A 20,373-nucleotide genomic window follows, 5' to 3' on the forward strand; every position below is an offset into this window, starting at 1 on the left:
AGGTAGGCATTGCTGGCTTCCCATAGTTGAGGTTGCTCAGATCAATCGCAACTCTTTGTAAGACGGGTCCCGGAGGTACGTACACCATTTTCCTAACAACTGCTCCTTAAATTGGAAACAATTACTTTTTATCCAATTCTATAGTAGAAGAGAACTCTATGGATGTCCTTTGTAATCAAAGGAGATCACACCAAGTTGTCAAGAAATAATCAATTTATGGATATACATTCATATCTAGAAACATTTTTGAGCATGCATTTTATATGTTGACTTTGCTGGCTTTCCATAGTTGCAATTGATCGCATCAATCATAACTCTTTTAAAGCTGGGGCCCCGGATGCCTCTGCACCATTATATTTTACATAAGAATGTTGAAGAATGAAAAACACATCAAACAACCAACATAAACAAATAAACAGCAGGGTATTCTTTTTAATGTTTTTATTCTCTCAGATGTCCTCATACTCACATTAACATGAATAAAATCACATTGTTGAAACAACAGTCAGATATAATCTCAGACAACTAGTTTTTATTTCCTGCAAGTTCATGACCCTCCAGAGTGTACTTTATTAAGTCAGTTTTCATAGATAAAAATAAGTGTTAGAGTATACTCCACCCCACAAAATGAAAAATAAAAACAAATTATTATATAATTAACAAATCATATTAAATATCAATATAAGAAATTCTGAATTGAAATTCATAAATATTAAATTGAATTGATGACATTTACACACTTGTCCCAAATATCAATTCGGCAAAATGAAAACAAGACAAAGCTAGTAACAGCACAATACATGCATGAAGTACATTAGAGCTTCAGAAGGATGAGATGATTAAACCAACTAGTGTATTATTTCTGTTAATAAAACCAACGATCCCATTTTGAGCATGAGATTTCAGTACAAGTGTGTCAATACAGACAATGAAATTGGATAGTCTACAAAAAAAAATCAAATATTCATACATACATGTAGTACAACAAAGGTTGTAAAATACACATTTCAGCAAAGAAATGATGGTACCAAAGAATTCAGAAAGTGATACATTTTAAATCAAATTGGAAGGTGTTAATGAGAAAAAGAAAAGAACCCACCAATTGTAACTGCATGGATCGTTATCATAAACGAGACTATGTTACGATCAGCGACATGTATGCCAAGAACAGTAAAGAGATTTATCTGGAGAAAAGTAGAGAAATACATGTACAGGTGTGATATATTTCTAGAGCTAATTCATCCATGAATATTTGAGTTAGTGGCAGTCATTCATTTTAATACATTCATCCAGAAGATCTAATGTACCAAAAATATTCATCTGGATTCCCTTGTTCAAAATAAACAAAACCTTGACATTTTTCATTTAGTTCTTTTCTTCAATAAATTCAAACTTGATTCTGACAATGTTGCACACTAGATGCATTGTAAACCATCCCATAATACCTTGCTCCTTAAATGCAGTACATATCAATGAAAAAAAAGGATCAACACTTGCAAGATGACAAAATAAGTATTTATCACCACGGTTGAAATAAAGGAGAGAATGGAGCACAATTAATTGGATATAATACTGACACACAAGAAAATACAAGATTACTTCATCAAAATAAAGTCTAAAGTTGAGGTTATAATCTTATCTAAACATACGTATGAAAGTGACGAAAATCAGAAAGTATTGATAAAGTGGAAATTATAAATATGTGTAGGCTTAAATGTTTGTTTAGTGAGTTAAAGCTTCAATCTGCAACACAATAGACCTTTTAACTATAATGAATGATAAATTTGAATCGCAAAATGGTGCAGGAATGGGGTGGGGGTGTAGAGGTTGGTACATTTAGGTTTGCATGCTCCTATGAAATTCAACACATTTCACATCTTACCGTACTTAAATTTCATTCTAAGATTAAAATATAAAAGTTTATAGGTGACCAAACAGAAACATTTCATTTCAAACATCAACATTTAAAGCATCTAGTATGCCAGTCAAGGCAAAAGCAACATTTCATTATCATTTCTATGCATTCTGATGTATTACACACAGGAAGCCGAGGGAAGGAACGGTTCTAGAATAAATACATCAATGATTTCACATTCTATCCTTTCTAAATACAATTATTAAATCACATTTGAATGCCATAATTCGATAGACACCTTTCATAGATGGTCTGGTCTGTATTCGTCCTATATTATCTGTAGCATAGCATGGGCTCTGTATTGCTGTACATATCATTCCATTCATCTTGCATTGTCACTGCATGCTACAACACTGCTATACTACTCAGGCTCCACTCTAAAGAACAAATACATTAACAAAAATCATTGATGCTAGGATTCACAGGCTGAAGGGCACTGGAACTACTAACGTTATCACACACACACAAAATGTTAATTACATTCAGCACCCATTCAACCTCTTTGATGGCATAATTTAGCTCCTAGTATATTTTTCTTTAACCACAATCTCTGGATACCATCATATACAAAGACACCTATTTATATCCAAGTCTTACAAATGAAAGCCCACTCAATCTTTCAAAATTCTGAATGACAAGAGCTAATGAAATCAAGAAGTCAATAAGAGGCTAATCTGAAAGAGTCCTAACTGCTTTATCCGTTAATTATTTTTGTTCTCTTAAAATTTTAATGCACACTTTCATAAAACATGGAATCAATAGGCAACTGTAGAATTCCTTATCAAATTTGCTCGAAGCCAAATCGAATTATAGAAATTCAGTTGAATCCAACCACAGCTGACACATTGCAATTGATACCCAAGTTTTGTGAAATGGCACAGTTCCCTTTCCTTTACTATTTCCTAGGAGACTCTTAGGCCTAAATTCACAAAGGTGGTTTTGGAAACCCACGGTTGAGTCCATGGTTTATGCAGATTTCCTGTATAAATTACGCTTAATTTAGCGCTTATCGGGCGCGTGTATAAAAAATGTCAAATGCTGATGCGCGCTTTGGTCACAGTGCGCCAAATTGACGACTGTTGTCGTGGTTATCCACGCTATTTTATTCATGAGTCCACTCTTCAAACAGTGGACTCGTGAATAAAATAGCGTATCTAACCATGGTAACAGGCGTCAATTTGGCGCATTGTGACAAAAGCGTGCATCAGCATTTGACGTTTTTTATACACGCGCCCGATAAGCGCTAAATTAAGCGTAATTTATACAGGAAATCTGCATAAACCATGGATTCAACCGAGGGATTTTAAAACCACCTTTGTGAATTTGGGCCTTAGAGTGAAGCCTGAAGACAATGTGAGAAAGGTGACTAAGAATGAATTTCAAAACTACAAGACATCATTTGTGCACACACATTTAAACAAGATATACATGTACAGACATAAATACTTCATTCTTTCTTTATGTACTACATTTTGTCAATGTATTTCGCACCAACAATCCGTGAGGTATAAAGTAAGTTCATTGTCTCTCGCTTTTTTTTTCTTCATTAATGACGCTTTAATCATAGTTATCTGATAAAGAGAGATCTATGCATCACTGAAGGTTGCTCCAGATCGGTCAATTATGATCTCATGAAACCCTGATAACTTCCAACAAAAATGGAGGAGGGACTTTCAGACCTCCCTACCTTTCTAACAGAATAATAAGGATGACTTTGCTAAAAAATAAGTAGGAAACAGCATTTCCCATGTTGTATTAAAACTTACCAAGACAAAGCGGAGAGTGGTACAGAATTAAGAGCTGAGAATTATTAAAATTCAGACAATTTTCTCCAATTTCAGAATGGAAGGGAGGTCTGGAACTTGTCGAAGCTTCATTGAGTTATCTGAAGCATGACCAAGCCCGTTAATGCACATGGCACAACTATTCCTCTTAATGTGCTATGTGCCAGTGGCAGATCGAGCTGGATTAGATGCAATGCCATTTCTTATTGTTTGTACACAATGGTAGGCCCCTCCGAAGTATCATGTCTAATTCCGCTAGATACGCCAGTGCTATGTGCCGAGAAATTTTTGTGCTGGCTGTACAAAGTGGTGCGAGCGCTCTAATGTGCAGCATATCTTCTTGTTATACAAATCCATTTCCAATATATATATCTATTCTGAAAAAAATACACACATACAATGAGAAATAGAAAAAACATTGTAGAACAAGATCTACTGCCTTTGGATTGAAATGCAAAAATTATACAAAATTCTTCTATCAAAATCAAAATTAATTATTTCTTTTAAAGTCACAATGGACATGATAATGCATTCTGTAAGGTTAACCAAAACACAGGATTCAAATATTCCTTAAATAATGGCTGAGAGAATGAAATATGTAGGTGGTGGTGAATGGAGTATTGTTGAGGTTTGATGAAAACTGCCATTTCCCACGATTTTACAGTATCTAAAAATTTTAATATAGAATACTGCCATTGCACATGGTCAGAGAATTAGATGTGATAGCGATATTCTTTTTTTTTTAATATTCCCATCACCTACCCCTTCCCCTAAAAAAACTTGGTTTTTGCAAGAGATGTGTTCAAAGAAATGAAAATCATGTAAATATACCTTAATAATATCTTTTCAATGATTTCATCCACAAGGTTAGAAATTAAAAGACATATCATACTGTTGAGATAATTAATGTGTATTACCAATAAAACATCTTTCAATAATCATTCCAAACTCTTCCTAAACAATCAACCAGAATTTCATGCAAACTCCAACATTCAGAGTACATTCAAGATATATCATTTAGTCACGCTGAGATAGATATTTAAAAAAAAAAATCAAAATTCTAATCAATGTCAATAAAATAAAAGCCACAATATTAAATCCCAAAATGGTATGCCTACTTTATAAGAAAATTTATAAGCATTGATTAAAATGATCAAGGCATACAGCTTCAAAACTAAAACAGCTTATCAACCGATAACAGTATAATCAATGTACACATTTTCAATCCTATGAATTGATATATATTGAAATTTCACACTCAAATGTGACCATTGGGCATCATCATTTAGGGAGACAATGAGTCTCATGAGATATTAGATTCCATCTGCATCAAACCCATAAAAAATATTAGATATACAGAAGGATGCATACTTGAGTTCAAAAAGAAAATGTTTAGATATGACTCCCTTTTACCTCCACCAGGTTTGTCACAGGATAATAGAAACAAAAATTGGTTATTTCAAATGTCAACTTTCCCATGACAATGTGTGCTGAGATTCTTAACATGATGCATTTTCATAATTGTTCATGTGTCAACAAGAAAATTATTCAAATGAAAATTACAAATGAAACAGACAATATTGGGAGGGGCAAATAGGCCCCTCAATCGTTGCACAAACACTCACAAACAATCAAATAACCAACATCGCATATCAGTAATTTATCTACTTGTGCTTACACACGCAACCACACACATTTTGTTTTTGTTTGAGTAGAAAATCAAAAATAGAGAATTGTCTGTGTGTGGCTTCCTTTCCCAGTGACATAAGAGCTTTTGATATTGTGTGTATTACCAACAGTAGAATATAGATTAAGGCCCTTCATCACAAGCTACGCAAACTGATCATAAGAAAGATTTTCACAATTGATAGCATAGATCATTATGTGCAATCAATCATAGAAACCAACTTTAAAATCAATTGCTTTGCTTAGTATTGTGGAGCCCAGATACAAGCAAGACTTGATCTCTTGTACTGACGGAAGCATTGCTGAAGTCCTACTTTCATATAAAGCCAAGCCAATATTGCCTTGTACAGCCCCTTGATGATACACTGCCGTTAGCAAATACAGCATCTTGTACACCAACATGTCCAACATGCATGTATTGCTAATAATCAGAACTTACACTAAGTCCTAACAAGCCAACCCCTAAAAGAGAAAGGTTATCCCTTTACAAGAACATGCAAAGCTCTGCGATACCATTATAAGCAAGCATGAAGACCTAAGAGTCAGATTTTTTCATCAATCGCCTAACACGACATATGCCTCAGCTTTACATGAATACTCGACTGTAGGATTTTTTCATTAATATGTACGGAGGGGGATAAAATAACATCCTTTTCAAGTTGAATGGGTGTGGTCGTCAAAAGAGGGTGTGGTGAAAAGAATGAATACTTCTACATGGTTCTAACAGGAAGATTAATTCAAAAGATTCTGATGAAAAGTAAACATCCTTCTCGTGTAAAATGGGTGTGGCATCCTTGATTAGTGACGTCTCCATAAGGTTTCAATAGGAAGATAACTTCAAAAATTTTTACTTCTCACTATGACCCCTTTCAGCCTTAGTATGAAAACGACTTGATTTTGTGCTTCCGAGTACAAGTATTTCACAAACACGTCTTTAAAGGTATTCACATGATGTGCAAATGCAAAATTATGATGACATTTAAATACCAAAAGCTATGAATAATCAAAAATAGTTTGGATCAAGGTATCATTTTCAGGTAAAGTCCCCAGTTTCCACTCTTTTTAAAAAGCAAATTCTGTATTTTCCTCAGTGTTCTAAAATTCAAATTCTGTTTCTTTGGTGACGCAAAACGGATGACAAAGTAAATTTAAACAGTAAAATCTGTTTAGAAAACATAACCTACATACCGCAATACAAGTGCAGATGCAACCCTCACTTCACGATTGCACCCTTAACAATCCAAAAACAGGTTTTATTGAAATTATTATTACAATTAGGCATGCTTGTGTTTTAATGGATTTAGCTGCATTACGGATATCTTTTGCAGGGATGCCTTTCTTGTAAACAAAATTGCAGTATGATTTTTTTATTACAGTAGATGGGACAATATCATTAAGAAACCTGCAGTATTTTTGTTTAAATCAAAAGCCAGAACAAAACACTGAAGAAAAAAGAAAACAATTGACATACATGTAACTATCAGTATATGTGAAATTTCAAGAAATTTTGCTTTTCAGTTTTCTGTATTACTGAAAACTGGGGACTTTAGTTTGAGTGTTCCTTGTGTCAAGACTAATCATTTTGAAGCATTCTGTACTTTAATCATTTCAAAATACTCACAAACAAGAAAAAAAATCACAACAGATATTCAATGTCAAACTTTTATAATATGAATTCATAATGCTGATATTTGCAGGTATTGAAATCAGATCAGTCAGTAATGTGGAAAACAAACCAATCAAGCACTAAAAATAATTATAATTACAGATGAGAAAATTTCTAAGATGTATTTTAAAACACAATCCCTTTAGATTTTCAATACCAGTTAAATTCAATACTTCTGATGTGGTGCTCAAAGTACTTTTTTTTTCAATCCATGTATGTGTGATTATCCAAGATTGTGGGCTCTTTTTTTCAAGACAGTATTACACCATTATCATTCAATTTATATTTTGACAGAAAAAAAAGAATAAATTTAAATACCTCTCCCTCAGCATTATTATTACAAATCAATTATTCCTGTCAAAGGTAAATGGGGGAGGGGGGTTACCCCTTTTATTACACCTCTTAGAGGTCACAAAATAATTCATCATAAACTATTTGATCTCATTGTAGGAAATTCCAGAATTAGAAATTCATTGTGTTTGGGCACTAGTACACACTTAATACTATATTTCATAAATGCCTCTTTTGTCATTAAATTGTTTTGCATCAATTGATAATGGTGCATTGCTTTTCATGAAAAAATAATGAACTCATTATTTGTTTCCATTCCAGAACCCATTGCCGTGTGTATTGCTAGTTCAAAAATTCTAGTCAATCGGGTATTTCCTACTGCTACAAAATATATGTCTATCAACAAAATATTGTTAGTATATCATGTTATCCTTTGGAGGGTTGAATGAAGGAAGGATGAAGGACTAAATAAGGAGGAATTGGAGATGGAAGGGTCCATTTACATCAGGCAGCAGCTTTCTCCCTTGCTACCATTCTTGGCTTTCAAGCGAAGACGAGGCTTGTAGCGCTCCAAGAAGTGAAGCTGTTTGGCATTGATGGCACCACGACGCTTCCTGAATGCAAACAAGAAAGTTTGATACATATATCAAAGATTATTAAATGAGAATGAAAACAAAAATTATTCAAATTTTTGGAATTTGAGTTGTACTAAAATATTCCATAAAAGAAGATTTGATTGCACTCATAATTTACTTGTTGGTATAATATATCATACATTGCTACATTTCATAAGAAAGATGAATTTCTTGGTACATTCTGGTTTAAATAATATTTATGTCACTCTATAAAACAAACAGATAATGATTTTTATTTTTTGTTACTTTTCTGTCAACTGCCTCTTTTCTAAACTCTTTGCTTTTTGGAACATGGGTAAATGATTTCTTCAAAACTGTCTTCAACAGCAAATTGTAAGGAACTGTTATATGCTCCTGATATTGTGCATTTAATTGGGTAAGACTATACTTAAACATCAGACTTGTCCATTTCTTGATTTTCCTTGATTTTTTTTGTTTTATCAAATAATGTCCTCAACTTACTCTCGTACAAACGCTACAGCATCCTCGTATGACATGCCAGCTTCCATCAGGGCCAAGGCGACCATGAGAGGAGCTCGGCCTAGCCCAGCCACGCAGTGCACAGCCACGCAGCTCTTGGGCGTTTCCTTGAAGCGCATCTTCAGGAGGGCCAGCCACTGATCAATGATCTCGGACGATGGGACGCCTCCGTCATCAAAGGCCATATCCTGTTGACGGCAAGGGGGATAGGAGGAAAGAACCATGTTTTACTTTCTGCTATTAGATGAATCATGTACTGTTATTTGAATTACAGTACAAACAGCTGTACAGCAAGATGGTCAAATTGAAGTTGTCAGGGGAGTGTTTCATGAAAGGACTTGCCGGACGTTTTATCATACAGTTACCATAGTAACAGAGCTTCTTAGCCAATCAAAGAAAGCTGCCAGATCTGACAACTTGTCAGAAAAAAATGTTGAAACTCTCCCCAAGCGTAAAAAGCCAATTCAGATCTCTGAGCAATTAAAATAGTGTGTAATGGCAAGTCTAGTATCCCCATAAACGGAACCTGTACCCTATGTTTCTTCCTCACTTCTCTATTTCATAAATTGTCGGCAGTGAAACGGTGCTAAATTTTCTACCGCTACAAACAGAATTATTGCTCCAGCTTTTCTTTGGTAATAAAAGTTAACATCTTAACCCTAACTCTCCCGGGGTATTTTTATTCTTGTCATTCCGGGGGGGGGGGCATTATGGCATTATGGCCCCCCCCCCTTAAGATCTCAGCCATCACAACGAAAATTTGCATGATGGTAGAGAATGACGTAATCTACGCAGTTGCATTGGTAAATTTCACTGAATTCATATATTTTTATTTATATGAATTAATCACGCTAATTTATTCATGAAATCATACTTTTTGCTCTCATTCACTAAATAAAGCTCCTAAAATGCTATTTTTTTGTGAAAATATTCTTTATAGCATTCCTAACAATTGTGAATGAAAAAAATTCTGGTACCAAGACCGACTTCTTATGTATTTTGTTTTTTTAATTTCTTATGTATTTCTTTGTTTTTTTTACTTTTTGTTTTTTTATTGTTTTTTCGATGGAAATCGTTCCAGACTTAATTCTGATCATAAACAAGGCAAAATTGATTAAGTTTAATCAGTAAAAGTAGAAATAATGATACATTTATAAATTTTGGCTAATACACAATCTGCATTGGATTTGTACATGAAATCACGTTTATGAGCAATTTGGGGTCTGACATGCACATACATAATGTTGCGTAATGTCGTAACCGCGTACCCGGGCGTCACAAATTTGGTCTCAAAATTTGCGCGAGACTTGAAAGTAAAAAGTCAGTGAGCGGCGAGGTCAACAAATTTTGCGCAGCAGATGTATCGCGAAAATTGTAGAGGGGGGGCCATTATGCCCCCCCCCCCCCCCGAGAGAATTAGGGTTAAACTAACCTAACCAGGTTGAGAATGCATTATTCAGAGGTTTATTACGATATTATTACGATAATTAACTGTTTCACAGCACACAGTTATCATAAAAATATCTCTATTCGCTTTAATTTGTTTACGGAAGATAAATACAGAACACGATCCAGAGAAGGTAAACATCCTTTACTTGTTCCCCATAATTTCCTTTTATTAGTCTAGAGTGCATGAAGTGTACATTGTGCATGTATTTTATATTGCTTTCTATAACAGGAAATAACCTTCTTATATCACGTGTATCAAGAGGTTAACAAGTATTAGAGTCGAAAGGTGTATCTGAACTCTTGGTTCCATTATCAAACAGCAAACTAATGTTTAAAAAAAGTCAATTTCAAACTTGCCAAGAATAAGAAAGTTATTTTTTTCAGGACATTAAGTTTCTAACCATGGTTTTAACAACATTTTATGCATCTAGACAGATTTCCATTAAAATAACTCTAAGAACATAGATATGTGTAGGCGAGAGTCCTTTCCTTTCCCCACAATTATAGGGACAGTCCCTTCTATATGGCAGGTATGCATTGCAATTAGTCTGCAGGCACAGACCCTAATTGGCATTGTAAACCAAGCCGGTTCATTATATAAGTCGCAAGTACCAACTTGCATGCTACAGTACACCATTCCCATTAACAGTTGGTAGTCTGAAAATGCAGACCACTATAGCATGTTTGCCAACTTGGGGTTTGGGCCTGCAAACTATATTGCACACATGCTGGTCTTATAGTACTTACCATGACCTCAATGTCTTCTTGCTTCAGGACAGCTGCGTCATACGTAGGCTCGCAAACTCTCACAACCTCCTTGATCTGACGCTGTTTCAGCTCCTGCAAAAAAGAAAGTGGAAAAGGGGTGAAATATCATGTTGGGTTTATGAAGGCACCTAGCCTGGTGCCCTGTGGTAATCCCCATTGTCCCATTGAAAAGTAAATTTTACTAGTTATGCCCTTTTGTGATTAATTAAAAAACGGCCTTGTCCTTTTGAGTTCTTAATTTGAGCCCTGTATGGCTGTATGAATAAAAACATCTTCTCCAAAACTCAAACAAACCACCACAAATCATCTTCTGTTGCAGATCTTCTTCACAGGTTTTGATTTTGTATTTTGATTATTCCATGTTACTTTAATGTCATATAGCTCCTTTGGAAGTTCTAAATTTGAATGAAAATACAAACAAAACCAATCAATCATAAAAATTTACTGTACTACTAAAAGGGTTTAGTATACATGTAAATACATTAGTACATTCTGTCTTGCAGACAGAATGGGTTAAAAACCTAGACAAACAAACTCTGTTTCAGTCGACATGACTTAAAAGCATAAATCAGAACATTTGTATTAGAATTCATATACTGCTACTAATTGCTGCACTCAGACAGCTATTTTCAACTCTCCATCTATCACGTACACACTTTAGTATTTGATTACAAAAATAATCTGCACTTAGCTGACAAACATCTTAAGCACATGAACAATGTACAAATAATCAGACAAATTATAACTGTAATTGTCATTTCAGTTCACCATTTCCCTCAGCTTGTACTCTGTTTATCATGTACAGGCACAGACACTAATCTAAATTTGAAACTCTTAAGTCTATAACATACTACATTTATTTGTCTACAATACTCATTTTTCACAAATGAGTTCCCTGTATATTATTTTGGAAACATTTTTTTTTCTTTTCTGCTGTTGAAAATTACATCAATAAGGATTAATTGAAAGATTGCATGAATTGTTTCAGTTTGAAAACCTTAAAAACATAATTATGAGCAAAAATATGTCACTTGAAAACCATCTTGCTATTTTTTTAATGGTTCAGAACTTCAGATTTACCTTGATGAAATGCTCCATGCCATTCTTATCTGGGTTATGGATGATGAGGAATCTCATGTGCTTGTGTACAATCTCCACAGGAGCAGGACGTACGCTCCGAATAGAACTCATGTTTTGGTTCTTCATGGATGGACGACAGTAGAAAGAAAAGGTGCCCTTCCTAAGGTGGACAAGGAATCTCTTCTGGAAGATCTTGCTGGTCTTATTCCCCTTGGCTCTGTCAGTCCAACTCCACGTCTGAATTGAGAAATACCTCAAAATTCTTTCTTACTTGTCCGGGTTAATGCTTTGTTGGAGGGGGATGGGGCCAGTGACCGGTTCAATGATAAAATCGTAGCAAAATGAAGTTGATTGGTGAGATGGAAAGAATGGGAGACAACTCTGAGAAAAGGTTATGAGGATTTTATACAAAAAAAAGAGAACTTAAGGCTACCACGGGGAAAGGGAGGTCCTGCGCTGATTACCGTGCAGGTCTTCTGACTCTCACACACCTTGGAGGCACCTGCCAGTGCAGTTGGCTCTCGCACACCCGGTCCACCTGAACTTTACCCCATTCGTGGGTCTGTCCGCGGCAGTGTCGGCAAGCACACGCCGAAGCAACGTGAACGCACCACATAGGCGTAGGAATTGCACGTGTAGTTCACACCCCTGATGCCGGGGGCTAAAAAATTTGAGATTGCGGGGATGAGATCCAACGAACAACCAATCCAACTTGTAGCTCTCTCATGCAAAGAGCCTTTTGGTCTGCTTGGCAGGTGAATGAAGTACTCTTTGAGTTTGATTTCGCTCTGAGCGAAGAGGCAAGGATAGTTAGTACTTGACAAAAAAGTATTTCTTGATGCTGACAACAATTTATTTGTGTTGACTTTGGCAGTATTCTCCAGAGTCCAAAACAGACGCCATAAATGCTTGGTTTAAAATAGCTGAATCCTGAAGAAAGAAAAAGAGAAAATGAAGAGGATGTTAAATCATGCCACATTTTTTTACCTGAATTAACTTTAATAATCATGCTAAACATACAAAAAAACCAATAACTTTCACAATTCAAACTATACTTTATCAAAAGAGGATATCAAAAGTATAAGTTACATTTTTTAAGAACGTTTTGATGGCTTCCATTTGATTATTTCATATGTAAGGTTCCTTACATACAAACTCCACATTATATTACTCGACTATCAATATTACATGTGTATCAACCCTAAAAAAAATGTATTATCTGCATTTAATAGCAACAGAGTAATGCAACATTACACACAGGACTGGGTTGGCAGATGATGTCATGAATGAATATGCTGGCAAAAGACAAAAGTAGACGAGGATAACTGCCAAAAGAGCCCCCTAGCTAAACCGACATCCGGCCATGGGCGAACAACAGGTCACGAATGAGAAGTTTTCAATTTCCTTTGCCAACCACGCTTTCCCCTCCCTTTCTGGATAAAACTATTAGTGAAAGCTTGAACAAAAGAATCTCGACTAATTTGTAATTTTTTACAAGTGATCCCATAGGATATGCATATACATACATGTAGGATATGAGTAAATTCCAACAAATTCAGTCGTTTTCAATTTTGTACCCTTTGGCACACTTTTGAAGTTATTTCATGAGTCATCCACAAACTGTACATTACTTCAACCCTAGTTTTGAGGACAATTTCATAGTACATGTACATGTAAAGTTTTTTAGCTAATGCTGAATTTTTGTAATGAACAATTATTTGAAAAGGCCTTTTTTCTTAAACTGAATCTGTCTCTTTCACTTCTAAAGATAGAAAGAGTGTAAAACTAATTGAGTGTTGAAGGCATGTGAAATAGCAATGTTCAACTCCACCTTTCTGAACTGTGGTGTGGAACCAGTAATGTTTCATGTATGAAATGTAATCTTGTAAAAAAAAAGATGTGAGAGAGTGAGGCAAGTGAGCAAAATTCTATGATTTCTATCCTTGATAATACAAAAATATAATTTTTGACAGATTTTAACATACCGTACATGTACCATATTCAGAAATAAATATCATATTCTCCCATTTTCCTTTCCTCCTTCTCAACTCTTTTTTTTAGACAAGAAAATTTTGGGGTGGTCCACGGCCCCCAATCCACATCTGTACGCCAGTGGCCTACTGTACATGTTGGCCTACTGTACAGGATTTGGTATTGAAGTGCAACACACACTACTTGACATTACAAATTCCTAATTGTTAACACATAAAAACCATTATCTCCTTCCTTCACCCTTGGAGCTTCAGGAAACTTGATCAACAGCAGACTCTCACAGTTGTCCCACTTAAAGCCTATGACTTGCTTTCCTTCTTTGAACTCTGTATGACCTTTATACAGACAGACTTGGAGTAATCTAATACCCCCCTTCCATCCAGAACAAAGGTGGTTTATCCCCTGTACACTACAGTATACGGAACACAGGGTGTAGTGAGGCACACATGATTATAGTCTTATGTACAACTATTATTTGTTCCATACATTCAGTTGACTATCATAGATCTGAAGAATTCTAAACTTAGCACCATGGCAAAGAGCTACAGTACACAGTATGTGTGCAGTACACAATACACATCATACATGTACAAGTACATCATACTGTACAGTATCATTTATGTGCAGGGTATATGTTTATGGGCATGTACATGGGTATTGACTTCCAATGTACATGTACATGTAGGGGAAGGCGGGGTAAGTTGTGACACTTTTTGCATTTTGCATGTTACAATTGATATGACTAATAATATTGTAGAAATAAGTACCTAGCCTTTAGATTTGATTCTTGGGAAATATTTTTTACCTATATAAAACTTTCTACCCCCACACTGAAAGTCATTGTGACCTTTGAAAAAAACGATGTCAACTTGCCCCATCTATGGGGTCAATTGTGCCACCTTCTGGGGGTAAGTTGAGCCACAAAAACTATGTACAAAATGTATGCGGGAAGAGCCATCATGTCAATTTTTTATTTTAAGTCTTTTCACTTGTTAGTTCTCTATAAATACTAACATCCTCTAAAAGTAAAAGAATTGTCATGTGAATTTGCTCCTTTCTGCCTGCATATTAATGGCTTTTTAAGGTTTTTTTAATTATTATTATACATTACCATATAAGAATTACTATGGCTCAACTTGCCCCATGTTGGCTGGCTCAAATTACCCCAGTCCGAACTTAATGCGATATTTTCACATCCACACATTTCTTATGCATCCATCATCTAAAAGACTATGACAAGAATGAGAATCCATACCTGGACTAACAATATTGTTCTTATTTCTTTATTATCTTCAAAGACATGTGCAGGTACATGTAAAAAGCATTTATCTATTTCACACCCTTTTTTACCTTTTTTTGCGGAAAATTGTATTTTTCCCTCTAAAAAAATTACATTTTGTTTCAAAGTTGAAAACAATGTGGTAGGGTTAAGGGTTATGTAATGGGTCATCAATACATGACACCACCACAATGTCTGACTCATTCATTATTGGCCTAGGGGTGGTGGCTCAACTTGCCCCTATGCTCAACTTACCCCGCCTTCCCCTACATGTACATGTACAGTTGTACATGTACATATACATTACATACATGTAGGCCTTTACATGTACAATGTATATCTACACTATACACTGCAAAGAATACTAGTACTGTAAACCAAGTTGTTTATAAATTTCATATACCGGTGGTGAGGTGAGGTAAGACCATAATTGACTGCCCCCCACCCCCCTGGGACAATAATCAGGCCTGACTGTACAGCATCACTCAAACTCATATAATTTTGATCCCCGGGGGGGCCACTTACATTGACGAGTGGATACCATGCGCGACCAAAAAAACACGTAAAAAGGATGTCTTTTTCACGATAGGGCACGTTACGTACGTAACGTGATAAGGGTGTCAAAAACACAAAAATAATGAAAAAAGGGTATCTATTTCGCTAGGAAAATTACGTGTTTAGGGTCGAATTCGTGGGGATTATAAAACAAAATTAAAATTTTTTATAAAGGATGCGGGAAAGGATGTCCTTTTTGCCCCAACACTTCGTGTTTAGAGTCCGATTTGCGCGAGGTGTAGGTGGGGTCGTACTAAATCAAATAAGGTAAAGCCGACGACCGAGGGACCCGTAACAATAAAACATTCCTGTACTTGTTTAGGGGTTCATTTCAGGGAACATTTGCCAAGAGTATCGTTTTGTTTCCAATACTTGTTAAGGGTAGGGTTTCACACGCCAATACTTGTTAAGGGGTGCATTTTCAGAATATGGAAATTACGTGTTTAGGGTGCTTTTCGAGACCCCATGGTCGCGCATGGTATCCACTCGTGAATGGAAGTGGCCCCCCCCCCCCCCCCCCCGGGTTTTGATCATAAAAATATAGGCCTATGTCTGCTGTACTTCAAGTACAGCCACTTGGATGACAGCATATTTTGATCTTCAGACAGTAGGGGTGACCGGGGTTAGTTGGAACGCGGGGTAAGTTGAAACATTGTAATTTTCTTTAACGTCTTTAAATAAATTTCTGCAATACTGCCCTCAATTTATTGTCATTATCAACAGCCATTCACCATATTACAGACAACACATGTGCAACAAGCCTGGTGAAGTTAGAAAGGAATTTTAGTTTTTAGACCTTCTGAGTAATTTTTTTCTCTTTCAGAAATGTTTTATTATCTCAGAGAAGTTTATAGATCAAGTTGGCCAGTTTGGGGGTATAATAGACACTTGTACCAAGCTACAAAATGAGGTTATTAATATGCCATGGTGAAGTCCCTTTTTGTGCTGTAAGCTTATAAACGTCAAATGGGCCTCCGGGGTTAGTTGGAACAAAATTGAAGGGGCTAGTTGGAACATGTTCCTACTTACCCCAAACATAATTATGAATAAAAACATTGGATATGAGAAAAAAATATATAAAGTATTTCACACTCTTCTGAACATGTATTGTATACCATGCTTGTTTTGTTTATCAGTTAATAGGTCTGAGTGTGCATTTAAGGCCTATTGTAGGCCCCTAATGCAATATTAACCCATATCAAACTGGGGGGGGGGGTTCAATTTGAGCCCCCCCTCGAAAAATGTCGTCACTACGCCGTCGCGCGAATTTTTTTTACTACACTCCTCGCTGACTTTTTACTTTCAAGTTTTGCGCAGCATTTGAGACCAAATTTGCGATGCCTGTGTGCGCGATTTCAAAATTACGCAACATTTTGTACGTGCATGTCGGACCAAAAATTGCTCAAAAACGTGATTCCATGTACAAGGTCAATGCAAATTGTGTTTTTCAACCAAAAGTCATAAATGTATGATTCTTTTTTACTTTTGTTGGTTCAAATAGATTTATTTTATGCTACTTATGATCGCAAAAGAGTCCCAACAAAGTTCATCGGAAAAAACAAAGGTTAAACAAAACAAAGAAATACAAATAAAAAACAAAAAATACATAAGAAATTATATTTTTTGCAATTTTTGATGGATATTTGTTAAAAATGTGAAAATTGATACTCTCACCAAAAATTAGCATTCTACTAGCTTAATACATAGAGTTAAAGGCAAAAACATTATTAAAAAAAAAACAAATTTAGGGCAAATTTCATATGCTTATTTGCATAATTAATTAATGAAAAAAATATAAACAATGAATTTTGTCTTGTAATTTTGATGCAGAAGTACATGAAATTGCTGATAGTACACTTAAAGGAGAATGAAACTCTTGGAGCAAGTTAGCTTTTGTGAAAGCAGAAAAATCAAAGAATAAGATCAACAAAACTTTGAGTAAAATAGGACTAGCAATAAAAGAGTTATGAGCATTTGAATGTCGAGATCACTAATGCTATGGAGATCCTCCCATTGGCAATGCGACCAAGATCTGTGATGTCACACACGTACAACTCTCCCATTTGGACACTGAAAATATACCCCAAAACATCTCTTTTTGCTCATTCTAATCATATGACAAACGATTCATCAATGATATAATGTTGTGAAACCTCTGTACTTGTCATCTCATACAGAGAACACGTCACCTTGTGATAGACTCTATAAAAGTGAGAATATAAGTGAAATAAGTACTAAAGTAATGAGGGAGTTGTACGTGTGTGATATCACGGATCTTGGTCGCATTGCCGATGGGAGGATCTACATGGCACTAGTGATCTCAATATTCAAATGCTCATAACTTTCTTATTATTCATTTAATCTTCCTCAAACTTTCAACAATATGTTTCTTTGATTTTTCTCTTTGATATGGATTCAGCTGGTTTCAAGGGTTTCATTCTCCTTTAATTGCATGTAAAATCAAACGCACCCAAATATGCAGAATTCTACTACACAGTCTGCTTGCGTGAGTGGCTGTATAATAGAAAACATAAAGTTCAACAAATCCACATTTTGAACTTGAAAAAAATAAAGCAAATAGGCTAAAAGCATGTAATATTACAGTTTTAAGTAGTTTTAGTATAATTCTTAATTGACCATGCATTGTTCCAACTTACCCCATACAATGTTCCAACTTACCCCGTATTGGGGTAAGTTGGAACGCTTGCGATGGTCTTGTTCAAGGCGGATTTTTTTCAGTAACCATAATAGAGTTAAAAATTTTATGGGGTACATTTGAAGCCCTTAGATATATGCTTCAAGCTGATATATTGATTGTTTCTCGAATAAAATCTATTTGGATTTTACAGCCATTTTTGTCAAAAATGATCCAACTAACCCGGTCTCCCCTACCATGTAAAAGTCTATAGGCCACCCAATGAGATAACATGTACATGTATCATTGAATGATTGGCATTTGGCAATTTCAAGTGACTCTTAGTATTAAAGCTACAATAATTGGTAGATTTTTTATAAGTATCAAATACATGAAGATATGAAGGCCTGCATGTACATGCATGCATAACAAATTCTATACTGTTGATGTTTGTACACAGTCAATGCCATATTCCAATTCTGAATGACCCCAAGAATATGCACGTAAGAGGCTTATGCCTTGAATTATCCTCTAGCGCTCCACTCCCACACATCTTGGGATGAGTGGTAGACGACTTTGTGAATATGTGTACTGTAGAACATGCACTACGCAAATTGTTATATGGTATCATACATCATAGAGATAAGACTTGCCTCTGACAATTGAAAAGGTCACATTGCCTACCGGCAGATTGGCCCAAACAAGAACATTATCAACATGCTCTTCTACACCCTCAAGGACCCAAGTACTGTAGGCCTTTACATACAATACATGTAGACCTGTTCAAATACTATACACCTGCACTCATTTGAACAATCTTGAAGAATTGTGACAAGCATGATGTACAATGTACATGTATGTTTCTTTCATGGACCCCAAGGAAGAAAAGTATTGTCATGTCGACTAAACTGAATATGGGCTATCCATCCGTTATGATTTTTTTTTATACGGAAAATAACACTATACTATTTCATGCATTGTTTCTACTTTTTATACTTATCTGTTTTTGATAGCCATGTCTATTCTATCTTTTCCAAAATGCTTTCACATTCACATCTATGTTATATGTATGTCATTTACAATTTAAAAATAATTTTAGTTTTAAATTGGATCTGAACATTGCCCCTTTTAGTACACCGCATGTACATGTACAATGTATTTCACTCCAATATCAGTTTGTGGAATTACCATTTCAGATAAAATCACTGTATAAAGTCCACCCATCCAAAGCACATACATGTATCACATGTAACCCCCTAAATCTCTTAATGAAATATTTAACAAATTAAAATCAAATGTAAATGTAGGCAAATGAAATCATAAGATATAATGAAAAAATATAATGAGTTGCTGACCTTCAGTAAAATGAAGCATAGCCTATTTCTAGCAATGATCAATGACTGACCGCTGAAGACTCAGCTGAAACCTTGACCAAACAATAGCAGATGTGTGGAAAAGTGAAACTGAATACAGCAAACTGTCCAAGCGCTCCTCTCTATTGTTGTGTGGCATGGCAGAGATCAGTGACAGAAATCAGGTCAATTTGGCAATACAGTTCAAAGCTTTCAAGTACATCTCTATGGTACAAGCAAACAAGATGGGGGAAGCCTCACAACCAAAATGACAAGTCAATTACCCTTTCTTGAGCTGCTGTGATGTGTAGAGCACAACTGCGTTTGCTTTGAGAAGGATAATGTGCATTTGTTTCTGAACCTCATTGAGGATGTCATGCACAGCACGGAAGAGGGTATACATGTACAACCATTTCAGATCAGAATTATTTAGACAGGTCTGTAGACATGCACATTGTACATACATGTGTACATGCGTTATGTGTACTATCTGAAAATAATGTAAAAATTACATTGTTCTGTTCACCTTCAAAGAAGTCAGGGTTTCATTACAGGATATACATGTACATAAATACACTTTATGAAAGCACAAAAATTGAATTTGAAAGTTGCTCTTTCTGATGGTTAACTGCATGTGTATATAATTTTTTTCTTCATTATTTCATTTAAAACTTTGGCTCAGTATTGTGCTTGCCTTACATGTAGATATTATACCGGCATACATGTACAAGTACATTTGTACATGACACTGTTCAGCTACATGTACAGTACATGAACATGTAATAAAATGGCAACAAAAATGATCA

General features: G+C 35.4%; 1 protein-coding gene across 2 annotated transcripts; it reads right to left on the bottom strand.

Moving 5' to 3' along the window:
* Nucleotides 1-2,620: 2,620 nt before the first annotated feature.
* On the bottom strand, nt 2,621-20,057 carry LOC129258808 (protein tyrosine phosphatase type IVA 1-like). 2 transcript variants are annotated; one of them, XM_054897048.2, is made up of 5 exons: nt 19,571-20,057; nt 11,755-12,684; nt 10,654-10,746; nt 8,440-8,645; nt 2,621-7,956 (listed from the first exon to the last, which is right to left on the bottom strand). In XM_054897048.2, exons 2-5 carry the CDS (start codon nt 11,878-11,880, stop codon nt 7,842-7,844), a joined length of 540 nt encoding a protein of 179 aa, XP_054753023.1. In that variant the 5' UTR covers nt 11,881-12,684; nt 19,571-20,057; the 3' UTR covers nt 2,621-7,841. The 2 variants fall into 2 exon arrangements, with proteins under 2 accessions (XP_054753023.1, XP_063953686.1); XM_064097616.1 differs by lacking the exon at nt 19,571-20,057 and adding an exon at nt 13,987-14,215.
* Nucleotides 20,058-20,373: the final 316 nt, after the last annotated feature.

This window comes from Lytechinus pictus, chromosome 1 (genome assembly GCF_037042905.1).
Source record: "Lytechinus pictus isolate F3 Inbred chromosome 1, Lp3.0, whole genome shotgun sequence".
Classification (NCBI taxonomy): domain Eukaryota; kingdom Metazoa; phylum Echinodermata; class Echinoidea; order Temnopleuroida; family Toxopneustidae; genus Lytechinus; species Lytechinus pictus.

Excerpts from the sequence above, each read along its gene's own strand:
- LOC129258808 (XM_054897048.2), bottom strand. The coding sequence starts at position 11,880 with ATGAAGAACCAAAACATGAGTTCTATTCGGAGCGTACGTCCTGCTCCT. Across the intron at positions 10,747-11,754 it reads GCATGGAGCATTTCATCAAG|GAGCTGAAACAGCGTCAGAT; the intron begins GTAAATCTGAAG and ends TCTTTTTTGCAG. Across the intron at positions 8,646-10,653 it reads AAGAAGACATTGAGGTCATG|GATATGGCCTTTGATGACGG; the intron begins GTAAGTACTATA and ends TGCCGTCAACAG.